Genomic DNA, 12305 nt, shown 5'->3' with positions numbered 1-12305 from the left:
TAATTCGCTTCTGGGAACGCAAAGGCGAGGGAGAGGGATCCAAGGACAGAGCAGTGTAATCGGCGCTGACTCGCTCAACCAAAATCGGTCGGTCAGAGGAGGAAATCTCTCAGCTAAATAACTGCATCATCATTTTTTTTTCCCAATCAAAATATTAAATAATACTACCATTTTTAAGTGATTTACCTCCTCGATCCTCCTCCTCGGCAATAATAACAACAATAACAATATTTAACTTAAATAATAATATTATTTAAGTTAAATTATAACATTATCAGTCGGGTGATCCATACGTACGTAGCAGGAAGTACTCCAAGATCTTGCAGACTACTTACCAATTCGTACAGGAGTTCGAATAAATAATCTAGTTCTTATCATACCAGATAGAGGTCAATGCAGCAGTCCGGCTGCAAGTCCCCTGAGGCTTTACTTGGTGCCTTGGAGACGTCCTCAGGTGAATTAATAATAATGGTCACGGCATCTGTTCGGTGGAATCAGAAATTCACATATCCCTGCAATTGAATTGTTGCTCGAGCTGATTTATAGTATATGTTTTGAGAAGAAAAAAAACTTGCTCGATGCATCATTTTTGAGAAATTGCTTTTGTTCTTGATTACTTCCACAAGTTTATTCGTAAATATGTATTACTAGAAGTCTAAAACACGGATATATAAGAAGATGACATTAGCTTCACAACAAGTCATCCATTCATGAAGTGGAGTCGGAGCAGCGGGATGGGATGACGTCTTTAAAAAGTCTTTCAATTACTAAATGCTAAATACCGAATCAATTTGGAGAATCATGGTATCTTGCCATCCAAAGATCCCTTTATTACTATTCTCCCTCTCTTAGAGAAGGAAATCAAGGGTGAGCGGATTCCTTCGCACCTCCCAATCGGGAGGTAAAGAGAATAAAAATCCAATCAACCCCCGCTCCATATGTTTGCAAGGAAAAATAATAGCGGATTCATTTCCTGACACATATTTTTCGTTAAAGAGAGCAAGCTTTCAAATATCTTTCCTAATTTTTCTTCATTAAGAAGACTAGAAGATTATTTTGCAAGTTTAATTTCTTTCTAATTTTAATCCACGTAAACCGAATCTGTCTCCTCCAACGATGATCTTTCCCGAGATTATGGCAACGTCGATTATATTAAAAAATATACGCCAGCATATCTTATCAAATTTTTAATGATTTTTTTTTCAATTCGCACCTTGGATGGTTGGATGGCTATAGAAGGCCTTAATTATGGTTGTCTATTGTTTGACCAAGAAAGGCAACCTTGTGGTTGTCTGTTTTTCTTGATAGCAAAAGATCTCAAAATTGTGAGGAATTTCTCTCTCACCCCCACTCTCCCATGCACAAGAAAAAAAGAAAGACGAGACTGCAAGATGAAGAAAGAAAACGGCTCCTTAACAAATGCGTCATTCATTAAAAACCGAGAAGTGTGGTTTTCTTGGTAAACGAAAGGGGCTAAGTTTCATTTGGCTTGGGTAAGAGCACCCCACTTTGACCAAGAGACCTTTCTTTATACCGGACGAGGTTTTGAAGATTTAAGGAGTAACAATTTACAACATGCTGGTCGCACGGGACAAATCTATAATTAGGAGTAACAGATTTCTTTATATTTTAGATTATAAGGGATGGATTCTAGACTTCTAAAACCAACTTTCTTCCAAGAAGTCAAGCAGAGGGACTCATCAAAGGAAAGGAAAAGAAAAATAGCCTGTAAAGTTGTTTTCCTCTAAATCCGAGCAACTTTATTGTACATGATGGCCATAACCTGTTTCCCTCTTTTTCGGTCTTCCAAATTACAGGAGGATGGGTTTCTGTTTCCTCTCTTTGCAGCACATGATTGACAATGTATCTTCCTGATTTTTTTTCCGGTAGGTCAGGTCCGAAGAAAGGACAAGATTGAGAACAAAGTAGACTCTATTACTTGCCTGCCCTGTAATATGCAAAGCTGATTCTAAGTGGATTCATCTCATGTAGAGATGTAGATCGATTCGGACGTCTTCCGTGTGACTTGATTGGATATCTTCTTCTGTTCGTTCTGGTATGCTGCACCTTGATTTTGCCCATCAAATATTCAAATTCGAGTCACGGAGCGCACAAAGCACACTTGATCAAGCCCCATAGTGGCTGAAATTAAACCGAAAGCATACAAACGCTTGGACCGTATCTCACAAATACTACAAGTTTGGGTACATGATTCCGCACAAGCTAGCTAATCCTATGTCCATTTTGGGTATCACCCAGGGATCATGGCCCTCCATGAAATGGGAGCATATTAGGCTGGCATGTAGTCGAACAATTATCAACTAAGGCCTACATTGCTCGCACGCATGTAGGTGGATGGGAGGTTATCAGGTCCGGATTGTATCTTTCGTATGAAAGAATGATTGATCTTCTTTCGCGATGTCAACCATTAAAGCACCCTCTACACATATCTCAAAACATTCCTAACTCATTCATCAATCCATCTGTATGGATCTTAAAGCGACCACTGCATGATTCAATGGTGGATTCGTGCAAAGGAAGATGAATCTTTTTTTACGTGAAAACTACAACCCCTATCCAATTATACCCCTATCCAATTATGGGTGGCAGAGATACAAGCTGCAAGAATTACATGGAGGACGAGCACGATGGTTTATTGACACCTCTATCAAAGATTACTTATTACCGACCTTTAGATAGGTCCCTTATAAGCTCATATGGTTTTCCTTATTGATTTGATTTACATCGACATTATATTAATTGAGCAGTCGCTATACTGATTCTCTAGGCTCTAAGGACATTTTGTTGTTGGTGGTGTACTCTAAACTAGATTACCAAAATTCTCCATCAATAATCTTATATTTATTTGTTTTTAGGGTTTAGATCAAGATCGATGCCTTCCTTTCTCAGGAATCTCATAGGGCATCCATAAATCTTAGCTGTGTTTTTTTTGGTCTACCAAAGTCTATTAAACATTTTTCCAATCAAATTAAGTCAATATTACCAAATTCATATAAATCTAACTAAAACCGACATCATACTTAGATAGCTCAATCGTACCAGTATCAGTAGGTTTGCTCTAAGTTCATATTCTAACTTCTCACTTTATCAGTGCATAATGTTGAAATAAGACAAGATGTTTCTATTTTATTTTTCCAGTGACCTTTGTAAGCAGGAAACTTGCATGCCTTTTGATTTTCCTCAACCTTCACTCTTAGACTATGTTTGGTTGCAACATAGGAAAAAGCATCTGTAACGGTTAGACGATAATAAAAATTCTTGAAAAATCTGTTTTTTCTGGTTATTTGTTTCATAATAAATTTGGAAAGTTTATAACTACTTTTGAGCTATTCAACCAGCTGATCATATATCTGATATTATAAGAAAACACTACATGTTTGCCAACCAATACACGTCTTACAGTGCCTTTTATTGGCACAAAAAAGAACTAGACAATTACGCACTTGAAGTCGATAAGATGGGAGTGTATATCTCAGAATCGGATAAACTCATTCTTAGACTTGCATGAGTGCCGGGCGAAACATTACTGTTGAGGAACTTGTAACAGAAAAAGGAGCTGCTTAGATCTCGCCATCCCAGAGTTCCTCCACGCTTTTGTAAATACTTTGAGGGTGAACAGCAAAGTTGCCTCTAATCAGCCTTGCCTGTACATCACAAACCGCAAGATCTCTCAGGAACAAAAATTACGTAACTTAGACTTCCAACTTCTACAAGCAGTAAAATCTCCTTTTATCATTATCATACAGTTAGCCTTTTTCTCTTGCTCAATAAGGTTTAGGTTCCACAATCTTTCCCACCGAGGAAAAGTGAAAGAAGCAATCTCATTGATCCTTACAAAATAAAAATAATCACTTTTGGTAATAACTAGGAGACCATTTCTTACTTAAAGACCATTTACAATGACGGGAAATCAACGGGACTTTTGTGAGTTAAAATAATGATTACTTCCTAAAGTTCTTATCATTGTTTATAGAAAATGACTTCCAACTTTTTAATTTCATTTTCTGAATCTTCTCTTAACTATAGCAACCCATTTCACAAGGAAAATGGATGAATACCACTGCCTGGAATTGACATGGAGAAACTCAGAGAGATGCTTGAGTATGTGCACGCATGCACACATATAGACAGACACATATGCACGCGTGTGCGCTTGCACAGAGAGAGAGAGAGAGAGAGAGAGAGAGAGAGAGAGAGAAGGGCCTTGGGCATAAATTAACATGCTAGAGAAAATAAGGGCCTTGGGCGCAGAATTAATACCCTATCCTATGACCCCTTTTTCTGTAATGACTTAAGAAACCACAATCTAAGAAATGCACGTGATTGTGCAACACATGTGCTAATGCTATCAGCCAACTACGATTATACTTGCATATTATCAAATACATTGTTCATCTAACAAAACAAGGACGCTTGACAGAGAATTGGTACATTCCAATTTATGGGCCAGAAATCAAGAAAATGCACTTTCAGTAATGGGGCTGAGAAATTGATATACAATGTTGTGAGGATCAACCATCTAAGGCAGAATACTGATTGATTGTTTTAATAACATCTAGTATTTTTTAATGTTTTTCAGAAGTTAAATAGTCTTTCATCCACAGCTAAAAGTACCTAAAGGCTAAAGAATACTTGAGACTAGTGTTTTACATAGGAGGTTGGGAGGTAGCATATAGAGATGATAGACAATTCTCAAGGATAGAATTTTTCCATTAAGCCAAGATTATAAAACTCAAAGAAATATGGAACTAGGAAAAGGATTACTTGCCTGTTCAATTTCAGAGAACTTGGCAAACAAGTCGTCAGGAATGGACCAATCAAAAAGGTTCAAATTTTCCTTTATCCTTGCTTCATTTGTGCTCTTGGGCAGCACACTATGACCCATTTGAAGCCCCCAACGCAATGCAACTTGTGCAGGGCTCTTGCCCAATTTCTCTGCAACCATGCTCACAATTGGGTTTGTAAGTACATTGCTGCCCTTGATCCATGTCGTCCCAGGCGAACCCAGTGGGGAATATGCCTGCAAAAGAGGCCCCATGAAATTTATCTTTTATGCAAATGGGTGTGCAAAACTAAGATCAAGCAACATAAAAAACTCAATGTTGACAACTTGAAATCTTACAGAGAGGTGAATGCCCTTTGATTGACAGAATGCTCGGAGCTTCATCTGTTGCCAACAAGGATGGCATTCCACCTGAACGACGGCTGGAGGTACACGTGCAGTCACAAGCAAATCTTCTACCTTCTTGGTAGAAAAATTGCTCACACCAATGGCACGAGCTTTACCCGAATCATATAGTTTTTCCATTGCTCCCCACGTACCAGGCATATCAAGTGGCATCATGTTTTCAGGTCTGACACTACTACCCTTTTTAACCCGAATTGGCCAATGGATCTTTGACAAATTTGCAGCATGGTAAGTTAAAAAAATATGATGCTGTTACAGCAATAATTTGAACAACATGGTTCTCAAAGTTATGTGTCAAAAGTAACATGACAAAATTAAAGCCTGTGTGGGAGGCAAAATGATTCAAACTATTCCGTAGTTTATTTGACCCTAAGATTACAAAGCTCGTGATTTTAGGCATAAAGAAAGAAAAGGGAAGGTGTAAGCAAGTTTTGGCATTTTTCTAAAATTAATGTGCCAAAGTAATATGAGAAATTACAGCCTGTGAGGGAAGAGAATGGTTCATATTATTCCTTAATTTGTCTGTGACAATCCTTAAGATTACTAAGCTCATGTGATTTTAGGCATAAAGAAAGAAAAGAGAAGGTATAAGCAAGCTTTGATATTCTTCGACTACAAGACCCTGTAGGTTTGCAAGATGTCTCCAAGAGTTAGATTTTGATTATGTTAGAGTAAAGTTACCACAATAGAACATACCCAATAGGACCCAACCTTGCATAACCTTTGATCACAAGGAGAATCCATAATACAAGTCTAGCACATGATCAAACAGGGGAAGAAAGCTTCATCCTCCTACAATCAAAAATTATCCTCACCCTCTCTAAGGGGGAAAAAATCTTAATGTGAGAGAAATTGCCTTGCTAGATGTAATTATTTTGGCTCTTTTATCCAATTGCTTGTGTTCTTTGACTAAAATGCTCCATTACAACTCCCTTGTATTTCCTCCTCTCTTTCCTAAATGTTCCAAATTTTCCATCACTACCCTCTTGTCCACTTGTCCACTCCATCAACTCTCAATGATGGGCCTCCATCAAAAGCATGCATTACAACCCTACCCAAATAACAACTGGTTGGAAGAAGGCAAATAGGAAAAGAACACAAGTGATAGGGATGGCAACAGATCAGGTATGGGTCGGGTAGGGTTTGGGGCAGGTTTTACCATTACCAATTCCCATCTTGAATCCGTTGCGGATCGGGTAAAACCCACCCCATTAGGGTTGGGTCAGGTCCAATTCCCGATGGAGCGGAGTAAATTGCCACTCCTAATAAATGAGATGGTTTCCAATTATAAAAAATTGTTGTTTGTTTGACGGATTATTCTTCAACCACCTAAATAAATTGGAGGGTGGAAACACCAATAAATTGGACGACTGGTCTCAATTTTTGCCTACTTTCGGTAGCCGGTGCTTGTAGGATTTGTAAGACATTTTTCAATAGTTTCTGATACTTACTTGGAAAGAGCAAAGAATAATGAAAATATAGTACAAAGAATATGGCTCTTGGGATTTATTTATTTCAAAGGTGAACATAACTAGACTAGAAAGAAGGATTGGAGATAATGGTTTTTTCCCTAGATAAGGGGAGCATTACACAATGAAAAATTCATAAAATAAAAAAATGAATGAATATTTGGTACTGACTATAATTATTACACTGAAAATAAGTACCTTTGACATAAAAAAAGATGCAACTATTTAAAACTTACAAGGTAAAGATCTACATAATCAAGCTGTAAGTCTTTCAAAGTTAAATCCATTGCCACTGGCACATCTTCCGGTGCATGATCTCCACACCTGAAAATCACTTTACATTTTGTTAGCTAATAGAGAAGTAGCAGAAAAAAATTGCAAAGAGATGGAGCTTCTCTAAAACCTCCATTACATACATATTGACTACGAAAATATTTCAAGACAAGAAGTAAAACAAACCATAGTTTAGAGGTGATAAACAGATCTTCACGCTTGACTACACCCTCGTCAAACAACTTCTTCAAAGCCAAACCAACCTATAATAATCACAAATAGTATTACAATGTTTCTATAGCAAGCTGAATATTGATCATTATGTCATCAAGAAGAGTTGGAAAAAGGAAACATAGAAAGACAAGAGGTCATCTTTTCTGCCAAGTGATTAGTCAAGTTGCATAAAACATACAAAACTGATGCACGCATACCTCTAGTGGTGTCATCTATTAATTAAATGCTATAAGAAAGGAGCATTACTCTCTCTCTCTGCTGCAAATATTTGATAAACAAACCTTTCTAAGTTGGATGTAACAATCAGAGTTCTGAACCAGTTATCTAAATGCAACTCTTTTTCCATATTCTCACCTTCTGAAAGCAGCAGCCCTAAACTAGGCCTCTGATAGACCTAATATACCTCTGATAAAATCCTTCGGCTGCCAAATAATTAGATCATATATTTCTTTTAATAGCTCAAACCTATTGTTTCAACTGACTTCTGATATACTACTTTACTGCTTGTCAAATATGGGACACATTTAATTGTCATTTCAAAAGCAGAAAGTAACCGCTTTTTTTTCTAAGTTAGATGATCATAAAAACAAATAACATTTAAAAGGAACATCCAAGAGACAGGGCAGCAAAGTACCAGAAGTCCACCCACCCCTTTTCAACCCCCTTCAGGCTTCCTTATCTTTCCTTCTGGTGCATCTGCATTTTCTTAGAATTTGCATATGATGCTTTAGAAACTACAAAGCTCCCTACCATGAGAGGCATCAATATATGTTATCTTGAAGGGATTGTTGTCTAAATAGCAGTGCATGTTTCCATTATCAAAATAATATAAAGGATACGGCCCAGAATTTTTAATAAAGATCAGTACTGCAACCATAAAAAGGTAGGCATAAAGGTGCCTATTGCCCCACGCCAATTTTTTTTTTATTATTATTAAAAAAAACAAGGTTCGACTTGAACTGAAGCTGCCTATTGCCTTACCAGATAATTAGCCATAGTACCTCCTATCTCCTTCCATATTGGTAAAAAACCAACAGAAAAGATTGAATATGTTTTGTTTATAAAAAGAGGAAAGTAAGGATGGAACGAGCGATTTCAAAAATTTAGGCCAAATTACCTTTGGTATGTTGTTGTATTATTGTTCTTATTCTGTTAGTTCCCCTTGGAGAGGCTAACAAGGACGGTGCATGGATATGGGTAAACTGTTCAGAAGGTTCCATGAAAGAGGTCAAGTTCCACAGCTTGTTGCTGTTACAAGATGAACAGAGCAGTGAAAGTTTAAATTTCATTCCACAGCATTTGCTATAACATTCTGTCAAAGTATCAAACAACTAATTTGGCTTTGTTTCTGATACCGTTCTCGCAATCCAAACCAGTATTATTTGTTTGTTAAATTCTTCAAGGGGGAAAATTTGTGTAAATTAAAGAGAAAGTTAAGGATAAAGCCAAGATTTCTATCACCATGGATCATAAGGCTGGCCTTCATCACTGTATTGTAGCGGAGAAATGTCAACCACATCAGCACATAACTTGTCTTGAAACATATAAAAGGACTCTAATAACTGTATTGAAGCTTATTTTTAGTATAACTTCTTTTGCAAGTTCATATCACATTATGGAGCAAAAAATGTTATTATTCTTTTAAGTAAACGAAAAATTTGATGGCATTCACAAGCCAATTGTTAAGGTGATATATGCATACGTGCCAAATTTTAATGAGACATATGGAAACATGCCAATTTTTAGGGAGAGATAGGCCTATCTTAGAAGGTTTGATAAGAGTAGGTTTCTATTACGTCCTTTTTCCATAAGAAATCTTGTCCTTTCAGATTTGTTTGTTGGCTTGTCAACAAGATACAAGCCATCCGTATCTTGGGGGTATGATCAGCATGGATATGACAATGTTGGCAATGTTACGTTTACATGGTCTATCATATGATGTACTATGATAGACAACAACAAAAGAAGCATCAATGCAGTATATCCCTTTTTCCAAAAAGGTAAATAAAGTCATTCATTGTGTGTAGAACAAAATGGAACAAATTTCAAGCTCTTTTAACCATGAACTTCAAGACATTTTTCTCCATAATTATTTTCATGAGCAGTAATAATTTTAAAGCTAGTTTATGATTCAATAAAACAATATACATGATATATTTCAAGTAATGTGGAATTTAACCAGCACTGCCTATTCAGAGAAAAAACAAAAACAAAAATCTATACTATAAATGCAATTTTTGCACCGTAAGTATATAAGCAAAAAGATGTACCGTAGTGGCATAAGACATGTTTCTCCACTGTTGTAAAACTATCATGATAATGTGATGAGAAAAACAAATATTTGAAATAAAGTTCATAAAATGCATTGTTTTATCATACCCTTGACAGGGTATAAACTGGGTGTTCATATGATACAGTGCTAAACAAGAATTGCACCAAACATTGGTATGAGAATAAGGTACATCTCTAGAACCAACTCCTAACAGCTTTGTAGGAAAAAAAACAATGATTCAGCCGCCCCATAGCGCACACACCAAACTCTGCCTGGTTAAGACAGGTTTTCATCTAATGATTCCAGTATCATTCTAATGTAATCATGATATCAGATAAAAGGCATTCAAGCAAAAAGCACGCACTAAAAGAAGCCTTCTAGGGCTACAAAGGAATAACTTGAAGCTAGTGTTCACTAAAATACCTCCTTCTCATTGTCGTATATTCGAGCACAATCAATATGCCTATAACCAGCCTGCACCATCATAAAGGCAACATAAATTTCAGAGCTAAAAAGCAAACCAGTCCTAGCAAATATGCTTGGAATCAGACTGTCTATTTAAGCAAAAACGAAAACGGACACATATTTTCGTCTCAGATACAAAAAAGAAAAAAAAAATGAGATCACAGTTTTCTACAGCCTTTGATCCACAGCTACGTGCACTGGCATGGGAAACATGAGATCAATTACAATTTCTTTAAAGAACATAGAATCAGGTTGTGAAATCAACAGCAACTTCGAATACTATCGGAGATCTTCCATGTGAAGCAAAAGAAATAAAATTTACAGAGCCTTACTTGGCTTAATACCACATATAAAAGAAACAAAAGAATCTTGCGTGAAATTAATCTTCCACCTGGGGGAAGAAGGAGTGTCGTGTCCTTTCTTGGTAGCCTTAGAGGACTCGCGAACTCAAACAAAATCGAACGCGTGCCAAGAATCAGAGAACAATCACTAATTTGCACTCCAAGTGGGTGTTCGAAGAGAAAATCGAATATTTTGCATTAAATTCAACAAAAACAACCCTCAGAAACATGTAGCAAAACAACCGACCATACTTTTCGCAAGTTTAATCGCACTTCCCATCTGATGAGCGAAAGCATGTCGCCAGTTCAAAGAACATCAAAAGAGACTAGCAATAATCTTGAAAGCACGAAAAACAAAAAAAAAATCAAGAAGGTCATGGAAAATGACATCTTAATCAGGATCAAGCCGTGAAGAAAACCCAACCCCGAGAAAGAGGAAAAACCGGAAGGACATAAGTCTTTGAAAACTTCACACAACAAGAAAATCAAGAAAGATCGGAACCAAGAAACACCAAGGAGGGAGGGGGAGAGAGAGATTAGTACCTTGACGGCGGCTACTACAGCATCTCCGACGACGCCGGGATCCGCCTGCCAGGTTCCCAGACCTACCGAAGGAATCTTTGCCCCAGTGTTCAGGGTGAAAAACCTAGCCATCTCTGAGAGTGAGGAGTTCGTCGGCTCACAAAGAAAGATGCACGAGGAAAGGAGCTCAGGAGCCTATTTAAAGCTTCCTCCCGTTCACGGATCGTTGCCACGTAGGTTTTAGTTGAATCAAGCCGCCCATATGATTTATATTTTCTTTTTGTCTTCGCATTTTAGTTTAAAAATACCCTGAGGCGCGGATTTGGAAGGATGATTACGTGGCAAAACTTTAGGCACTCGATCCATCACTGTTTCAAGAGAGCGCTGCCGAGGGATTTTTGTCGGCCGCAACGAGAGGTATTCAAAATTGGGCCAAGCTTGCCGCTGAATCCTGAGACGGTCGTCAGGATTCGTTCCCGTGACGATGGCCATGACATCATCTGGGTTCCATTCTAGTGCCACTTGGCGGCCCGGTGTTAATCTGTGCGCCGCTCGTTGGTACCTGCTACTTAGGGCATGTTTGGAAACTTCGCGTTGGATCATGCTGAGAAGTAGAATTCTGGGGAAGAAACGGGGAGCCCAAGAGCGGCTCCTTGCGCCCGATTCTGCAGGAATAAAGGTTTCTCTCAAACACGCCCAATAGGTATTTTTTGGTGGAAAATTAAGGCGGTGCTCGTGCAGGGGTTTTAAAATTTAGCAGCAGTCACGAAATGATGATATATTGTTAATAAGAATTGACATAAAAAAAAAACTATTGTTGATCATACCTTAATACACGAGGTGCAATTACAGCTTGAATGATTGTATTAATGACCTTGGTTATGGAGTCGGCAGATTCATGTAGACTCGTATTAGATCTGACATGAGAGGATGGTTGTTGTGTCGACGGTACAAGATTGTTGAATTTAGCCAAAAACTTGAATTGCCAAGTCTAAATAAAATGCTTGAGATAATAGAAATTTTGATTTTTAAAATTAGGTTAGTATGATGATGTGTTGCCGTTGGAAACCAATCCGGCCTAGACATTGAGTTAACGGGGTTGTTGAAGATCCCGACTCGTCTACTGTCCCAATCGAAAAGACTGTATAAGATCACTCTATGCCTCCACAACAATATTTCGATGGCTGCTTGGGCTCGATTGGCAATGATCCCGACATCGAGCATCTACGAGTTTGCATTGGATGCCGGAGGAACCTGACATCCAATACTATCTTTGACTTAAGACAACAAAAATAAAAAATCCATCCACTTGAGCATGAGCATGCCTGGGGGATTCTCCAATACTTAAGTCAAATATGGCTCTCAACAATAGGAGGAGGTCCTAGAGGAGCAGAGAAATAATGTAAGATAATCGAAGAAAGAAAAAACTTACCTAGAGAGCCTCCACGAATGCAATATATAAGCAAAGATCAGAGTCCATCACTGAGTAGTATAGGATTATAATTTAGTCGATAAGGTAA

At 37.8% G+C, this 12305-nt stretch overlaps 1 protein-coding gene across 1 annotated transcript; it reads right to left on the bottom strand.

The window, feature by feature from the left end:
- Positions 1-3340: 3340 nt before the first annotated feature.
- LOC103716765 (NADPH-dependent aldo-keto reductase, chloroplastic-like) lies at positions 3341-10963 on the bottom strand. Its single transcript, XM_008804917.4, has 7 exons — positions 10807-10963; positions 9881-9931; positions 7138-7214; positions 6915-7002; positions 5144-5416; positions 4790-5041; positions 3341-3665 (listed from the first exon to the last, which is right to left on the bottom strand). Exons 1-7 carry the CDS (start codon positions 10915-10917, stop codon positions 3582-3584), a joined length of 936 nt encoding a protein of 311 aa, XP_008803139.1. The 5' UTR covers positions 10918-10963; the 3' UTR covers positions 3341-3581.
- Between the last annotated feature and the right edge of the window lie 1342 nt (positions 10964-12305).

This window comes from Phoenix dactylifera, chromosome 13 (genome assembly GCF_009389715.1).
Source record: "Phoenix dactylifera cultivar Barhee BC4 chromosome 13, palm_55x_up_171113_PBpolish2nd_filt_p, whole genome shotgun sequence".
NCBI classification, from domain to species: domain Eukaryota; kingdom Viridiplantae; phylum Streptophyta; class Magnoliopsida; order Arecales; family Arecaceae; genus Phoenix; species Phoenix dactylifera.
Note: the sequence above shows the minus strand (reverse complement) of the source record. Positions and strands in the feature narration are given on the sequence as shown.